The sequence below is a fragment of the Jaculus jaculus genome, chromosome 10 (genome assembly GCF_020740685.1).
Source record: "Jaculus jaculus isolate mJacJac1 chromosome 10, mJacJac1.mat.Y.cur, whole genome shotgun sequence".
NCBI lineage: Eukaryota > Metazoa > Chordata > Mammalia > Rodentia > Dipodidae > Jaculus > Jaculus jaculus.
This window is the reverse complement of record NC_059111.1, coordinates 1,109,012-1,127,164: the sequence shown is the minus strand read 5'-3', so window position 1 is coordinate 1,127,164 and position 18,153 is coordinate 1,109,012. Positions and strand designations below refer to the sequence as shown.

Genomic DNA, 18,153 nt, shown 5'->3' with positions numbered 1-18,153 from the left:
GCGTACTCAGGATTGCTCCCACTGTCATCTGGGAAGAACAGAAGAAGAGAAATGGGCCATCTTAGTTACCTGTTGCATTCATGATCAAGTTCTTAAGGAAACAGCATAAGGGAGGAAGGGTTTATTTTGGCTCACAGTTTCAGAAGTTTCAGGCTGTGGTCACTTGGCTCTATGGCTTTGGGGACTGTGGCAGGAGGAGGCAGAGTGTCATGGCAAGGAGCACATGGTAGAGCAAAGTGGCTCACCTCATGATGGACAAGAGGCAGACAAGACCACCAGGGAAAAGACATGTCTCTCAAAGGTACACCCCGCCCCAGTGACCTGTTGCCTCCAACAAGGCCCCACCTCCTGATTTCCCTCTGTTTCCTGGAATGTTAGTTCTGCCTCCTGGTTGAAGCACTCTTCACTCTGGAACCAAGACTTCTGGGCAAACACAATATAAGTTCATAGGAATGGCAAAAATTTGCCAGTGGGTCACTAGTGTGACAGTGGAGGATACCAGTTTCATTTCCACCCCACTCCTGGTACCAAAATCTGTATGGGTCAGGGTTCTCTAGAGGAACAGAGCTGATAGAGTAGATATTACAGAAGGGATTTATCAGGTTAGTTTACTCAGTAAAGACTGGGCATTTCAACAATGGCTGCCTATAGACTAGAGAGGCCGAGGGCCTGGTAGCTGCTCAGTTTTTGAGGCTGGAGGCCTCGGCAGTTCCAGTCTAGCACTAACAGCTGGAGGATTCCAGAGAGCTGCTGGTCTTCTGTCCATACTGGAAGGCTGAGGAGGCCCTGTCCTGATGTCAGCAAAGGATGGTAGCAACAGAATAGTCGCACATACCAGCAGGGGTGAAGGCGGGCAGGCAAAGCACGACTTTCCCGTCTGTCTACTGCCACTGGAAGGGCTATGCACTTTGGGGGAGGGTCTTACCCCTCAATCAGTCCTGGAAACAACCTCACAAACCTACTCAAGAGGCATGTCTGTTATTTGATCAAATCAAATTGACAATAGAGATTTAACTGTCACAGCCATCAAATTATGACTCCATCAAAGGATTAATCATTGATTAGGAGCCAATAATTTTCAGAAACTCCCCACCTCTGAACATTGCATTGGAGACCAAGTCTTCAACATGTGAGTCTTTGGGGGACATTTCATCAGAACCCCAGTCCTCATCCCAACTGCCAGTGAGGCCCCTGTTGCCTCCATAGAACAGGAGCTGAGGAGGAGGCTCCATGGGGTGGAGTGTTGACTAAAGCAGTGCAGGAGCAGACACATGTGCAGGGGTGGTCTTGGTGGTCTTCCAGGGGAGGGGCTCATGTCAAGACCATCATCAGCAAAGAGGTTTTACCACTGAGCCCCATGGCAGCAGGGACAGGAGGGATGGCAGAGTCTGCTAGTGAAGAGCCTCCTCCCTGGCACACCTGCAAAGATCACTCTTTGACTTTCCAGGTGGACATACATCGAGTTTTACAGTCGCTACAGCATCCTCATGACCCAACAGGAGCTCTGCTTAGGTGACAAGAGGGAAGTATGCAAGGTGGTCTTGCACAGGCTCATCCAGGTGGGTCTCCCTCACCTCTTGGAATCTCTGGTTCTTCTCAAAAATGTGTCTCTCACATGTGTTTCTTTGTGGTTGCCGAGACTCAGGATTGTAGTTGTCGTGAATGGCTGAGCAGAAAGAAGCTATGTCCTGAGCATTTGTATGTTGAGGGGAACAGAGCACACATGCTCACTGGGGCACCATCTCCTGACAGCATCTCTTTCAGGGACCTGAGTTTGAACCTTGGCTTCCACCAGCACTCCCCTGCTTCATTCTCCCAGGATCTGATCCAGTCCTCCATGGACCTGGGCCATAGGCATGATCAGCTCAGGTGATGACCAAGTTGTGTAGACTCTAGATGAGGCATTCAGCATGGATTTAGATTACTGCTAATGCAGTGAGTGAGGATGGAAAAGAAGTAGGATGATGGTTGGGAAAGAGAATGATGAACACAAATCAATCAAGATGGAAAACAAAACTTCTCTAGGGTCTTTTCTTCCTGTGTGGAGGCCATGTGAGGGAGACTGATGTCCTCCGACAGCCTGACAGAGTCACTGAGTGGGCTTACACTCTTTCCCACTTACGTCTCGGTCTTTTCACCAGCATTTCAAAGTAGAAGTCTCTCGATCACAATCCCATGATTCTGCTTTATGTCAAAGTAGCTATCAATGATTTGGGAATCTTCGAGTCTCTGAATGTCTTTTCCAAACATGCTGTCCAACCTGGCAGGTTTTGTTTCTGATTTTATTATTTTTTTCTCTTCCAGGATTCTCATCAGTACCAGTTTGGTAAAACCAAAATTTTCTTTAGAGCAGGACAAGTGGCTTATTTAGAGAAACTTCGATTGGATAAACTGAGGCAAGGTTGTATTATAATCCAAAAGCATGTCCGGGGCTGGCTCCAGAGGAGAAAGTTCCTCCGAGAGAGGCGCGCTGCTGTGGTAATCCAGCGGTACTCCCGGGGTCAGCAAACAGTGAGGTGTGTTGGAACCACAGACAGTGACTGGAATTGTAGAGCTTTCTTTCCTGATACTTCCAGGAGGAGGGGCGGTAGAGAACAAGAGCCTTCCTCCTGTCCTCTGGAGTACAGGATTAGGAGGTCCCCACTGGCTGGCCAGAGCCTGAATATGAGAAGGGTATGTTCCTGGAGAATAGGTAGTTCTGGGTCTGCCTGGTGTCTCTGGGAAACAGGTAGTTCCAGGTCTGCCAGCTCTCCCCATGCAGAATTATTCATCTCCCTTATGCTGTAAGATAGAGAAATATTTAGTTATTTATTTTTGCTTGGTCTTGGCCACCTAGAAATGTCTGCCTCATAGGCTCATATATTCTGAAGGAAAGAACTCTGTGTTTTCCTCCAGTCTTTCAGTCGGGGGTTGACACACTTTTCCGTGAAAAGCCGGATAATAAGGACTTGAGGCTTTTAGGAGTTTCTGGTCACTGCAGTAGTCATTGAGTACTGCTGTTGGGACATGTCAGTGGCTGTATTATTCTGTTTTCCCTTGGTATCACAAAAGGCCCAAAGCTGAGTACTATTTAAAGAAAAGAGGTTGGTTTACGTGATAGTTTTGGAGGCAGAAAGTCCAGTCACATTGGTTTGGCTTCTGATGGGGTCCTGTACGCACTGCAGAGAAATGGGACAGAAATATGCAGGTGCAAAAGGGACTGAGACTACAGAATGCCTTGCTTTAGGCAAACCCACTCTCACCAGGTGTATGCCTACAAGTTCAGCACTCAGGCAGCCAAGTCAGGAGAATTATGATGTTTGAGGCTAGTTTGGGCTATATAGTGAATACTAGTCAAGCCAGAACTATGCAGCAACCCATATCCCCCCAAATTAAATAAAATTCAGAGAGCAGCATCCCCAATAACATAACTGTCTCCTACTAAGGCCACTTCCTAAAGTCCCTACCATATCCTACATCACACAAGGACCAAGCTTCCAGTACATGAACTCTTGGGGCCCACACTCATGGTATATCCGAACCATCGCGGCTGTTCTAAGAAATATTACAAGATAACAGGGCGTGATGGCGCACACCTTTAATCCCAGCACTTGGGAGGCAGAGGTAGGAGGATCGCTGAGAGTTCGAGGCCACCCTGAGACTATATAGTTAATTACAGGTCAGCCTGGACCAGAGTGAGACCCTACCTCAAAAAATAAACAAACAAACAAAATATTACAAGATAGATTCACTTTGTTTTAGCCTCAATGGCAGCACATCTGGTCCTCTGACTAAACTCCTGATTGATAGTCTCCAGCATGAGTTCCTGAATGAATGAATGAACAAATGAAGAAATACGATGTCAGGGGCACCATCTCATTGTCCTGGTCCCTGTGGGCACATGCCCCATATGGGAAGGTCCCACTAGGTTCCTCAATACTGACCCACATTTGGATCAGGGTAACATGGAACTGGCTTGGAGCAGCCTTAGTACAAATCACTTGCAGTTCAGTGAGTAGAGAGAGAAGACACCAGGATGTTCCCCAAGAAGAAGGTGTGGCCCACCCCTGAGGTCTGGCAGGAAGCCACGGCTCTGGACAGCCCATTGACTCTGCCTCTTCTTCCCAAGGAAAGCCATCACCGCAGCAGCCTTGAAGCAAGCCTGGGCAGCCATCGTCATCCAGAGACACTGCCGTGGACACCTGGTCCGCAGTCTATACCAGCTGATCCGGGTGGCTACCATCACCATCCAGGCCTACACCCGGGGCTTCCTGGCAAGGAGGAGATATCAGAAGGTATGGCATACTTTTTCTGCACAAAGACCATCCTTGATGGCAGAGGCTCTGGCACGAGAGGAGCGGTTCACACCCATCTGCACTATGAGGGTTGAGTGTTTTGTGTCTGGGCAGAGCAGGTCATGGTGGGTTGGTGGCAGGAAAGTCCTGTTTTGTGTGGTGGGCCTGCTTTGGGAGCTGTACCATCCACCACTGGAGTTGATGAGAGATATAATTGAAAGGCTGGAGAGTTGGCTCATTAACTTAAGGGGCTTGCTTGCAAACCCTGACAGCCCAGGTTCAATTCCTAGTACCCACATAAAGTCAGAGGCACAAAGTAGCAGATGCACCTGGGGTTCATTTGCACTGGCAAGAGGCCCTGGAACACCCATTCTCTCTCTCTCTCTCTCTCTCTCTCTCTCTCTCTCTCTCTCAATCTCTCCTTGCAAATAAATAATACATTTTTAAAAAGAGATGGATGGGGCTGGAGAGATGGCTTAGCGGTTGAGCACTTGCCTGTGAAGCCTAAGGACCCCGGTTCGAGGCTCGGTTCCCCAGGTCCCACGTTAGCCAGATTCACAAGGGGGCGCACGCGTCTGGAGTTCGTTTGCAGAGGCTGGAAGCCCTGGCACGCCCATTCTCTCTCTCTCCCTCTATCTGTCTTTCTCTCTGTGTCTGTCACTCTCAAATAAATAAATAAATAAATTTAAAAAAAAAAGAGATGGATGAAGGCCACCTGACATTTTATATTTCATAAAAATTTTGGTTTTGGCCAGGTGTAATAGTGCATGCCTTTAATCTCAGCACTCAGGAGGCAGAGGTAGGAGGATTGCTATGAATTCAAAGCCAACGTGAGACTACACAGTGAATTCCAGGTCAGCTTGGACTAGAGCGAGACACTACCTCAAAAAATACTTTTTTTTTTTTTGAGCTGGGTGTGGTGGTGCATGCCTTTAATCCCATCATTAGAGAGGCAGAAGTAGGAGGATCACCGTGAGTACAAGGCCAGCGTGAGACTACATAGTGGATCCCAGGTCAGCTATACTAGAGTGAGACCCTTCCTCAAACATGAGTAAGGGCTTCCCTACAGGAACATAAGTGACTCATTCAGCTACATCCCCAAAATGGCACTCCCAACATGAGTGGCAACTAGTGAAAGCTTTGTTCCTGGAGTTCCCTGTCCAACTTGCAGACAGGTCCACTGAAGAGTCTTCTCCCCAGCAGGTGTTTGCTGATTACACAACCCTTAAGGAGGAGCCACATGAGTCTTGTAACTTTCTGAGCTTCCTCACTCTCATAAATTTCTCCTGATAACCCAGGCCCAGAAAGCCAAGCGCCACATGTTCTCTCTCATATGTGGATCCTAGCTACAGATGATTGGGCTTCTGCATGAGAATGAAAATACTTAGTAGCAGAGGCCAGTAAGTTAAAAAGGATACATAAAGGGAAGAGAAAGGAAGGGAGGAGGGTACTTAATAGGTTGATATTATATATATGTAAGTACAATGATTGTGATGGGGAGGTAATATGATGGAGAATGGAATTTCAAAGGGGAAAGTGGGGGGGGGAGGAATTACCATGGGATATTTTTTTATAATCATGAAAAATGCTAATAAAAATTTTAAAAAATAAATTTCTCCTGAGTCTTACGGCAGAAGGGGATGTTTCAATTTGTAAGAAATAGCTGCACAATAAATGCTATGAGTAGATTTAATGAAAGTGGTAATTCCAATTTGGATCCCAGCTCCTAAATTCTCTGGGGTGCCACTTTGTGAGTTCGAGACCTTGTTTTGAAGATGTTGCAGGACCACAAGGCCGTGATCCTGCAGAAGCATGCACGAGCATGGCTGGCCAGGCGGAGGTTCCAGAGCATCCGACGGTTCGTGCTCAACATTCAGCTGACCTACAGGGTCCAGCGTCTGCAGAAAAAGCTGGAGGATCAAGTAGGTATTCATGACACGTCTTTCCATCTCCTCTTTTTAAATTTGTGTGTATGCATGTGTGTGCACACGCACAACAGGGTCTCTTGCCACTGCAAACAAATGCCCATCTGACTTTATGTAGGTGGCTGGGGAATTGAACCTAGGCCAGCAGGCTTTTCATGCAAGCACTTTTAACCCCTGAGCCGTCTCTCCAGCCCCTCTACCTGCCTTTAAAAAAAAATTTATTTATTTAAGAGAGAGAGAGGCAGATAGACAGAAAGAAAATGGGCACACCAGGGCCTGCAGCCACTGCAAATGAACTCCAGACACATGAGCCACTTTGTGCATCTGGCTTTATGTGGGTCCTGGGGAATAGAACCTGGGTCTTTTGGCTTTGCAGGAAAGCACCTTAACCACTAAGCCATCTCTGCAGCCCCCCATGTTCCTTTCCTAACAGTCATCTTGTTCTGGATTAGATCCTTAGCTCTGCTATTAGGATTTCTACCCAGTCAGATGCACTGGCATATGCCTTCAATCTCAGCACTTAGGAGCCTGGGGCAGGAGGAACACGAGCTTGAAGCTGGCCTGGGCTACATAGCAAGACCCTGTCTTAAAACAAAACAAGGTCTGGGGAGACACCTCAGTCAGTAAAGTGCTAGATTTAAAAGCACAAGGACCTGAGTTTGGTCCCCAGAACCCACATACAAAATTCAGTCATGGTGGTGCATACTTGTGATACAAGTACCAGGGAAGCAAGACAGATGGGTGCCTGGGCCTCCCTGGAGAGCCTAGCCTACTTGGCATGGTTCACGGCAATGAGAGACCCTGTCTCAAACAAAGTGGGTGCTATTCCCAAGGAACACTATCCAAAGCTGTCCTCTGCTCCTCTTACGGATGTGCACACACAAACACGCACACCTCGAAAGTAAGCATTATTTTAAGATGTAGGCATTAGTAGGAGGTTTGAGCAGTGTTCACAGACACCTGAGCTAGAGCAGAAGCACACTGGTTGCGTGGGTAGTTCTCTACACAACAGCACCTGCCCAAGAGGGCAAGTAGGGTGGAAATCCAGTCTCACTCCACCCACAAAAGCATGTGTGCCTGTTGAGGCTTTCTCTAATGCGTAAGGACACTGTCTGCAAGCCAAGCACGCCCCTTGGGAACCCAGAAGCAGCCATGTTGGTACGTGTCAGTGAGCTTCACGGTGTCTAGCTGCAGACTTGCTCATTTGGGGGGAGAAGCCCACATGCTCACAGGGGCAGGGTTAGGAGAAAATGTCTGCATGTGACGTGGCTTACACATGGCCCAGCAGGCTTGGCACCTGGTGGGAGCCCCAACGCTTCTGCAGCAAGGTGTTGGGGTTTGTGAGGGCTGCTGTAACAAGGCTCCCTGGAGCCATGGCTTACATGGTGGAAGTTCAGCCTCTTACTTCTGGAGGTTGATCATCCCAGATCAAGGAATCAGCGGGCTTACAGACCTCCTTCCAGTCTTCTTTCTGGACCTGACCTTCCCTGTGTGTCTTTCCTCACTGCCTCTTCTTTGAACCCACCAGCTTTTGTGCCCTGAGGCCCTCCCCAATGGCCTCCCAATATCTGAGTTACCTCTATGAAGGTCTTGTCTTCAAATATGTTCACATTAGGTCCACAGATGAGGATGCAATGTAAGATGTGTGTGTGTGTGTGTGTGTGTGTGTGTGTGTGGGCATGTGTGTATGCGTGTGCGTATATGTGTGTGCGTGTGCATGTGGATGCCTGAAGACAACCTTTGATGTTGTTCCTTAGGGAACGCTGTCCACCTTTTGTTTTGAAACAGGGTCTCTCACTGGCCTGGAACTTGCCAAGTAGGTTAGACTACCTATTAGCAAGAGATCCTCCTGTCTGTCTCCCCAGTTCTGAGATTACAAGTGCATACCACCCCACCTGACATTTTGACATGGGCTCTGGGGATTGAACTCGGGTCCTCATGTTTGCAAGGCAAGCACTTTACTGACTGAGCCATCTCCTCAGCCCAGCAGATGATTTGGTTTCTTTGAAGTAGGGTCTCACTCTAGCCCAGGCTGACCTGGAATTCACTATGGAGTCTCAGGGTAGCCTCAAACACATGGCGATCCTCCTACCTTTGCCTCCCAAGTGCTGGGATTAAAGGCGTGCGCCACCACATCTGGCACCAAGCAGATGATTTTTGAGGGCGACCATAATTCAGCCCTAGTCCTAAGGCTATCCTAGAGCCCCAGGAGAAGGTGGCTACACAGGACGAGAGTTGCTCCGCAGGGAGGTGACTGCCTCACTCAGCTCTAGTAAGTGTCATTCATGGCAAATGTGGTCAGTGCAAGAAGATGCTGCCTGTAGAGTGAGAGGAGTGAATGAGGTGACTGCTTTCTGTCAGGTGGACCTCTGACCCTCTGAGTCTCTTCTCTCTAGGGCAGAGAGAACCACGGGCTGGTGGAGAAGCTGACCAGCCTGGCTGCTGTGCGGGCCAGCGACATGGAGAAGGTTCAGAAGCTAGAAGCCGAGCTGGAGAGAGCATCCACCCACAGGCTCAACTACGAAGAGAAGAGCAAGAGATACAGGGATGCGGTGGAGGAGGTCAGGGCGCCACAAGGGTGGGGGTCTGCCTTCCTCTCCTGTGGATGAGACGGGTTTCTCCTGTGGCTCTTGCAAAGCAGGGCTCTGCAGTACAGCAGCTTTGATAGTGACTTCCACAAGGAGAGCCACTCTTATAGGGAAGGGACACCAGAGGACTGGAGTTCAGGGCTAGGCAGTGGAAGATAAGGGAACCGATCGGGTTCTCTCCCTGTCCCCCTTTGAACTCCAACACAAGGCCCCAGGAGCGCTGGCTATCTGTTTCAGTCTCTTCTGCTGGTCCATCTGGGTGTGCCTTGGAGACCCCTTCTCCTGAACTGTGAGACAAGGCTTGGGAAGATTTTTAATGAAGAGAACAATAGACCCAAACCCCACATCCTGGATCGCCGTCTTGCTTTTGCTGCTAGCTGGCTGGGCAGCCTTGCCAAGTCATTGACCCTCACTGAACTTACTTCCCTCATATGCAAAATAGAAATGGCAGACAGTAACCAGCAGAGTTTTGGCATGTTAAATGACTTAGTGCCCACCATAGGCCACACAAGCATAAAGAGGCCCATTGTAGCATCTTCTCATTTCTAAGGGAATAGTCCCTGTTGTCATCTGCTCTCTTGCACCTTCCAAAGGCCTGCGGTGTCCACGCCAGTAGCCATGAGCCCTAGAGGGCATTCCTCTGCCTGCCTGTGACCTGGTGCCCTTGGTTGTCCAGGAGCACTGGGAAACATAGGCACTTCCTTCACACGGAGGAGACCTTAGACTTGGTTCCTTCTGGTGTCAGCCGTGGTTAGGGAGGTAAAGACTGGTGTCTGCTTTGAAGTTGCCTTGAGGCCCTCCATACGAATCCAATGGCAGCTCCTTTCCACAGCTGGGAAGTAGGCTATACCTATAGACAGCTGAACAGAGCAAAAGCAACTGAAAAGCACACAGCTTTCCAACCAAGACTTCAAAATGGCCTTCTGGTATTCCTTCCCTTTGCTAGAAACTAGCCAAGCTTCAGAAGCAAAACTCAGAGCTGGCAGCACAAAAGGAAGAAACAGAGCAGAAGCTTCGAGAGACGACCCAGGAGCTAAAAGGTAAAGCTGGCCTGGGCTCACTGATCGGCCACTCAGCACACAGAGAGGCCAGGCCCAAGGTCTCTGATATCTGCAAGGACAGTTTTGCTTCACAGGGAATGAGTACGTTTAGTTGGTGGTCACTCCCCTGGTGGACCTGTCAACTGAACAGCTATGCCTGCTTGCACCTCAGGACCTCCTCACCCTTCCCTGAGCAGATGGTGGGAATGCAACCTGAGGTTTTTGCATCAGGAAGTGTGTGCATGCATGTGTGCCTTGAAACATTAGCATCAGAAATGTGTCAGTGATCAGTGTTGGTGTGTGTGTGTGGTGTATGTATGGTATATGTGAATGTGTGTGTGGTCTGAGTTTATGTTGGTATGATGTGGGTATGTGTTGGTGTATGTGTGGTGTTTGATTACATAGTGTGTGGGGGGGGGGTATGAATGTGTGTATAGTGTGTAGGCATGTAGTATGTGGTGTGAGTATGGGTTTATAGTGCTTGTGGTGTGGGGTGACATACACATGCATGCTTACACACACATGCGTGTCCAGGTGGTGGTGGGGTCACATGTTTGTGTTTTTACGACTCCATGGCAACCCTGATGTGCACTGATGCGGTGACCCTCACTGGTCTCCAGGATGTGCAGATAACTGAGGATTTCAGCTCCTCATTCTAAGTTACACCCAGGGTCTCTGCCATTGTCCCGAATGAAGGGAAGACCATGGCACCATTAGGCATCTCTTTCCTTTAGGGGTGTGGAGCACTACCTAAGCTGAGCTCCATCCACCCATAGCTTTCAGCTCCAGTCTGAATTAGGAGGCCTTGTTGAATCCCAGAAAAGGCAATAGAAATATAGCTTGCCACACTTCATTGTCTCATACGGCGGTCTTTTCCTCAAGCTCCAACATGGGCAGCAGGGACTGGAGGGTTCATACCTGGGTTCCTCAGGTCCAACATGTCGGAGCTGTAGGTGTGCTGAGCCTGGGGCTCAGAGCAGAGCATGGGAGAAGACTAAGCTGGTGGTGTGCTGAGTCCTTTCTGCATGAGGTGGTGGCATAGGCCTTGGGTTCTAAGAAAGTGTCAGTGAGCAGAAAAGGTTAGGGATCAGGGAGGAACCCAGAGCCTTCCCCACTTCCATGATTTTATTATAATACTCATCTTGGATGGTTGTTTTGAGGGTTTTTCTAACTTGTTAAGGGTAATTTTCCACAGAAATTTAAATTTCAAGAAATGTAACTTGAAAATTATATATTTAGCACCAGTGACATGTTTGAGGAAATAATTTTGACAGAATTATTATTTTGAAAACCCCTCACCTACCTGTCTAGTTTATTTTTTTTAAATGACATATAAGAGGCTAGAGAGAGCTGAGAAAAGTGCTTGCCTTGAAAGTATAAGGACCTGCGTTCAGTCCCCAGAGCTCACGTAAGTCAGTGCTGTGGCCCACACTTGTATTCCCAGTGCTGGGGAGGCTAAGACAGGAAGACTTCTGAAGGTCATGCACTATCCAGAGTAGTCTAGCCCACTCAGTGACCTCCAGGCCCAGACTCCAAAAAGGTGGCAGCAATGAAGGGACGATGCCAGAGATTGTCCTCTGGCCTATACACACACAACACTCCCTCTCTCCTTAAGTCCCATTAGTAAGAATACTGCACGATGCATCTGACGATCTCACTGTCTTAAGTGTGGCATGAGACAATCAAGGCATTGGTTTGACACACATATTTCACCCTTTTCTGTTGACAGACAAAATGGATGACCTCACCAAGCAGCTCTTCAATGATGTTCAAAAAGAGGAAAGACAAAGAATGTATGAGATCCATTTACCTCAGAGCTCCCACTTCCTTCTCTCTCCCTCTGCTAGTTTCCATCTTGTTTCTCAGCCTGCAAGGAGCATATCATAGGTACAGGAGAGTGGGTGGGAATATTTTTAGGAAGTGAGAGACTTTGAGAATCCCTAGGGCCAAGTCCCATGGTGTTCACCTTCAAAACAGCCCAGGCTTTGGAGCTGTCCTGTCCATACTGCTCCTGCCAAGTGGGCCCAGAAGCCCCTGGGGATTTTTCTTGATTTCCTTTTATCATTAAAGCAGTAAGACAATGAGAGATGACCATCCCCTCCAAGTCACCTCAAGTCCAAGAACTAAGGGCTTAGGCAATGAACTTCTTCTTCTCCCACCATGTTCCTATTCACCTCTATCCCAGAAAACAAGATCACAAAGCTAAAGCAAGTCCCCATGCACTTGGGCTGTGCTGGCTCCCTTTCCCCTCTCAGTAGTAACTGATTATCTCCAAAGATGCCAGTCTGGGCTCATCTTCTGTCAAGGGTTTTAGATCTAAGTGGAGGTGTAGAGGGAGGTTAGAGAGAGATGGGACATTACTGTCGTGTCTCCAAGGAGAGAAAGGGCTAGAATGTTAAGATAGACAGCTTCTCTCTGCCATTAGCAAGACAGTCAGAGTCTGGGTTAGTCGTCAAGATTCCACAGAGATTCCAGAGAGGGGGAAGAAAGTGTGTCACTGAACAGCTCCAGGCTCACGCACATAAAGTGTCAGGTGACCCTGCACCATGTTTTTTATTTGTTGTTTAATTTATTTACAGACATAAAATTTCTAGTGAACATGTAATTACAGAAGCAACGGCCAGCTCTGGGCGTCTGTCCGTGTGCTGGGGCACTTGGGAGTGAACATTTCTTGCAGGGGCATTGGAGAGCCAGTTGCATGAGTCTCTAAGCTCTCTGTAGTACTACCTGCGGCAGACTTATGTAGTGAGTAGAATTATGTCCTCCACAGCACCCACCTGTAGCTCTGCCAGCCACCCAGGGAAGTTTGGCCTCTGCCACAATCCTCAAGGGGCCTGGAGCTGCTGGCACTCTGGCTGGCTCAGGGTGCAAGCTTGAGATATGTTATACTAAGACCTCTGCTTGCAGTTTCCCTGCGAAGTTCCTTGACTAGCTGCTTAAGAGCATGGTAGCTTTGGGGGTGGGGTGCAAAGTTCAAAAGTTTGTTGACATCTATAAAAAGCAAATCAAATGGAAATATTTGGCGTGCATGCCTCTCTTTCCTCAAGTTTTTCCCTTGGTTCTATAAAAGCAAATCATGAAATGCTCCAGATCAGCATCCAGCAAGTATGATGATGTAATGAACCCACAGAGCTCCTGGGACTGCCTCAGTTCTGACCCAGCCCTGTGGACTGGATGAGACTGGTCTCCATCACATGCCTCTTTCCAGTTGTTTATTAAATCATCACCAGCTTAATTGAGAGACCCTTTGTTAAGGAATCAGGTTTGTGTAGTCTTTGGAGTCCCTGACTTTGCTGTGGAATTTGGTCTAAAATTCTTGAAAGGCTATACTTAAAGATATCTCTACATGGTGAGTCTCCAAAGTGCTTTGGGCCAGAAGTGTTTCACAGTTGCTCTGTGTTTTGTAGACTTTGCATAGCCTTTACAAAAGTCCAAAATTGTAGATATTTCCAAACCTAAAATCTTGTGAGCGATCAAGAAGTTTGGGGTTTTGGAGCAGGTTAGGGTTGCTCAATCCGCATTAGCTTTTTTAGGACCAAACCAAGTCCCTGCAGGGTCATTGCTACTAGGAAGGGGCCAGGATATGTTCAAATCTTAGCTGAGGAAACAGGACCTACAGGGGATGGCATGGAGATACAGCTGTGGGAACACAGTGCCCCAACACCAATGTGCCTTGAAATTTGGCTCCTGTTGCATGTTCTCTGTGGGTGGATCTTCCCAGGGGCTCATTTCTCAGATGTTGCTTTTCACCTATGGGAGAATGGGAAATAGCCTTCTAAAAGCTGGGCCATTGGCTACTGGAACTGTCACAGTAGGTCCTGGCTCATCTGACCTTTGGATAGGCTAGCCTATCTTTTGGTGGTGGTGGGAATCTCCTAATTATTTCAAAATGATGTATTATCCTAATTCAAAGACTGTAAAGTTGATTCCAATTTTTTCATCTTCTTTTGCTGCCTAGACTTCTGGAAAAAAGTTTTGAGCTAAAAACGCAGGACTATGAGAAGCAGATTCAGTCTTTGAGACAAGAAGTTGAGGCACTCCGGAGTGAGAAGACCCAGCTACATCGTCGGCTGGAGGAGGAACGAGTCACCTCTGATAGCCTGAAAGGGGAAGTGGCTCGCCTGAGCAAGCAGGCAAAGGTAGAGGCACACCCACCTTTAGATCTCCTCTGGGAAAGCCCTTAACCTGCAGGGGACACATCTCCATGTACCCCAGGGATCTCCAGCTGAGTATCAGAGAAAGGCCAGAAGTGAGAGGCACCGAGTGCTCCATTCATTCAAGTACAAGCCTCAGGCTGCCTTTGATCTGACAGTAACTGTATACTTGTTTTATTTATTTATTTTAGTTTTGAGATAGGATGTTACGTCTCCCAGTTTGGCCTCAGACTTGACGAGGATGACTTGTAGCTTCTGATCTTCCTGCCTTCCAGTGCTGGGATTACAGACACATAACACCACATTCAGTTTATTTGGTGCAGAGCATCAAACCCAAGGCCTGGCGCATTCTAGGCAAGCACTCTGTCAGCTGAGCTATATCCCCAGCATCTGTGCTTCAGTCTTTTAAAAGTCAGCATCTAGCATTTTAAAATTGTAATTATGTAGTTATTTAAATATATTGACTTAGAGAATACTCCCAAATTAAATTATAAATTCAAATGACCCTCTATTATATAATCCATCATGTTATAAATTTATGAATACCTGTATTAAAATTACTTTATTGTTATAATCTTCCATTTAAACTGTTAACAAAAAATTCATAAAAGTAGGCCAAGTGTGGTGGTGCACGCCTTTGATCCCAGCGCTCAGGAGGCAGAGGTAGGAGGATTGCTGTGAGTTCAAGGCCACCCTGAGACTGCAGAGTGCATTCCAGGTCAGCCTGGGCTAGAGTGAAGCCCTACCTCGAAAAAAAACAACAAAAAAAGAAAGAAGTAGTAACAAACCACTCAATAGTAATGACTACAGCTATTAATAGAGTATTGTACATTTCAAAATTGCTGAAAGAACAAATGTCAAATATTCTCACCACAAAAAAGACAAATTCTTGAGGGGAGGCTATGTTAAATGCTTAATCATTCCACATTATATTTATAAGTCACAGCTTCCCTTGCCACCCATAAGTATATATAGCAACACTTTGCTAACTTACAATAAAAGGTGAAAATGAAAATTTAAAATTAAGAGGGAAAATCACATAGAAGAATAGTTTGATTGCTTAGTTGTACATGAAAATATTAGCTGTTATCTATCTCTATCATAAAATACTTAAGTATTCCTAGGAAATTTAATGCCTGAAGGGAAATTTTCTTGCAGAAAATTAATTTTAATTTTTAAATATTTTATTTTTGTTTATTTATTTGACAGAGAGAGAGAGAATGGGTGTGCCAGGGCCTCCAGCCACCTTGTGCATCTGGCTAATGTGGGCCCTGGGAAATCAAACCTAGGTCTTTTGGCTTTGCAAGCAAAATACCTTAACCACTAAGTCATCACTCCAACCCAAAAAATAATTTTTAAAAATAAATAAACTGGGGTTGGAGCGATGACTTAGCAGTTACGGCAATTGCCTGCAAAGCCTGAAGACCCATGTTCAACTCTCCAGGTCCCACATAAGCCAGACACACAAAGTGACACAAACACACAAAGTTGCACATGTGTCTGGAGTTCAGTTGCAGTGGTTAGAGGCCCTGGCATGCCAATTCTCTCCTCTCTCACTCTCTCAATCTCTCATAAAAAAATTACAAAAGTAGCCGGGCATGGTGGCGCACACCTTTAATCCCAGCACTCGGGAGGCAGAGGTTGGAGGATTGCCGTGAGTTCGAGGCCACCCTGAGACTTCATAATGAATCGCAGGTCAGCCTGGGCTAGAGTGAGACCCTACCTCAAAATAAATAAATAAATAAAAATTACAAAAATAAAAAATAAATAAACTGCCAGGTGTGGTGGTACACACCTTTAATCCCAGCACTCAGGAGACAGAAGTAGGAGGATAACCATGAGTTCGAGGCCACCCTTAGAATTCCAGGTAAGCCTGGGCTAGAGCAAAACACTACCTCAAAAAACCAAAAATAAATAATTAAACAGCAGGATATGGTTCCCAGTGCTGTGGAGACCAGGGGAATTGATGTGAGTTTGAAGTCAGTCTGAGGTTACATAGTGAATTCCAGATCAGCCTGGGCTAGAGCGAGACCCTTCCTTGAAGAACCAAAAAATAAAAAATAAAAATAAATAAGCAGGGGCTGGAGAGATGGCTTAGCAAGCAAGAGCGCCTGCTGTGCAAGCATGAAGACCTGAGTTTGTGAAAAGCCAGGCATGCTGCCCCCACCTGTGACCCCAGCACTGATGCTGGGAGAGACGACACGAGAATCATGGGGTTCACTAGATAGTCAGTCCAACCAAAACCCTGCAAGCTCCAGGTGGCCAGCAAGAGATTCTCTCAAGGAAATAAGACAGAGGAGCTGTAGAGGAAGACACCTAACATCCTCCTCTGCCTCCACATGTGTGCATACAGGCATACACATACATGCTCTTCACAAATAAGTAAGTAAATAAACTTGTGACCCATGTGTGGAAAACCAAGGCTTAACTTAGCTGTTTCCTTACCAGAAAACCTAACCCATGAGAGCCAATATTCTCAGGGAGTTTGTTTGCTTTGAAACAGGCTGTCACTGTGTAGGCCAGGTTGGCCTTGAATTCATGATACTCCTGCTTCAGCCACCTGAGTGCTGATGATAGTATCTATCTGATCATTAAATACACAGTACTGGCTGGAATTGAACTTGAGAAACAAAATCTCTGATGTACACAGAAAGTGTAAGGAGAAAATTTCTGCTTCACAGGGAATCAGTGTTTAGAGACTATATCACCACAGTCAGCTGTAATCTCTTTTCTCAAATGAAAAATATTTCACTGCAAAGGCAGAAAGCTTTGAAGCTTCCACTAAATATGTACAAACATATTAGTAGAATCTCTGCAAGACTATGAAGATGTCCTGTGTGTCTGGTATGTCACAGCCATACATGGCTTGTAGAGCACATCTGTCTCTGTGGGCTCTGAGCTGCATAGCAAAGATGTCTTTCTTAGGCTGGTCTCCTCTAGCATAAACATGAGAGGTTGAACCATGTGATCACATGTGGCTGTTTTATTCTGCACAGTCACATAAGACTGATGGCAATTTGTGAGAGCCCTGCCATCTAGCTAGTCTTAAATTTGAGGTATCGTGTGCCTGCAGTTGGGGTGAGGTACCAATAGATGTCACTTGCTTCCTCTAAATTCTCCACAGTGATGGGTGAGGATCTCAAAGAAAACAGCCCATCATTATCAAGCCTGTGTTCAGTCAGACTGAAGATCATAAGTAAATATGAATATGACTTGGAACATTTTTTTTTTTGAGACAGGGGCTCATATAGTCCATACTGGCCCATGTATGTCAACGAGGATAACCTTGAGCTTCTGGTCTTCATGCCCTGCCGGGGTTATAAACTTCTGACACCACACCTGGTTTTATGCAACACTGGGAATTGAACATAGGGCTTTGTGCATATGAGGCAAGCACTTTACCAACTGAGCTACATCCGTAGCCCTGACTTGGAATACTAATAATAACGTTACAGAGAAGAGTCCTCCTTCCCCAAGCCTTGGCCTGTGTCCTTCATGTCATTTAGCCTTCACTTGGTATAGCTTCACTTTTCTGACCTATCAAGGCTCTACTCCACTGACAGGTCTGTCAGCAGAGCTAGCCCATCTAGATCAAACACTCACTAAAGTCCTCCTTCCTACCTGCTGTGGAACTGGGAGCTGGAGCCCATAAATACTCAGAGTAACAGAAAATACCAAGGAGGGGTTACTCACCTCTGTCACCTCTGAGAATGTATCTAACCCTTAGCTCCAAAAACACAAACCTGTGATCTTCCTCCATCTGAGCTTGCACTGTGTAACACTGGGATACAATGGCTTGACCAGCAGAGCTACCCTTCTTGACACCCGATTCCCAGGCTCTCCTCCCCCATATGCCCTCCTAGGACACCTGGCCTCACCCGGCCTCTGCATCTGTCCTCCTCTAAGCCTAGCTGAAGTCAAAACCCACCGGGAAAGTGATGGCTCTGCCCTCCTCCCCTCTGTAGACTCGCTATCCAGTGGAAGATGGTTTTACTTTTCTCTGTTTGCCCTCTGCCCATCCCGCAGCAAGCTGGTAGTTGTTGATTGGTGTTCCCCACCCTATTGATAGAACCAAGTAGATCCGGGAACAAGCAGTAGCACTTTGGGCAGTTAAGCCTGCTTCAGGACACGCTGGGCAGGCAGCGAAGGCTTAACAAGACTTGGCCTAAGAA

The 18,153-nt window shown here is 47.0% G+C and overlaps 1 protein-coding gene across 2 annotated transcripts in view; it reads left to right on the top strand.

Annotated features, from left to right (window-relative positions):
* Window positions 1-18,153, top strand: part of Myo5c (myosin VC) — a 92,154-nt gene that overhangs the window by 52,643 nt on the left and 21,358 nt on the right. For both annotated transcript variants that reach the window (XM_045161098.1, XM_004662479.2), the window contains 8 exons: window positions 1,448-1,559; window positions 2,305-2,516; window positions 4,109-4,274; window positions 6,050-6,196; window positions 8,596-8,760; window positions 9,734-9,827; window positions 11,557-11,620; window positions 13,786-13,966. In XM_045161098.1, the coding sequence (XP_045017033.1) occupies window positions 1,448-1,559; window positions 2,305-2,516; window positions 4,109-4,274; window positions 6,050-6,196; window positions 8,596-8,760; window positions 9,734-9,827; window positions 11,557-11,620; window positions 13,786-13,966 (1,141 nt within the window). The remainder of the gene's footprint in view (window positions 1-1,447; window positions 1,560-2,304; window positions 2,517-4,108; window positions 4,275-6,049; window positions 6,197-8,595; window positions 8,761-9,733; window positions 9,828-11,556; window positions 11,621-13,785; window positions 13,967-18,153) is intronic.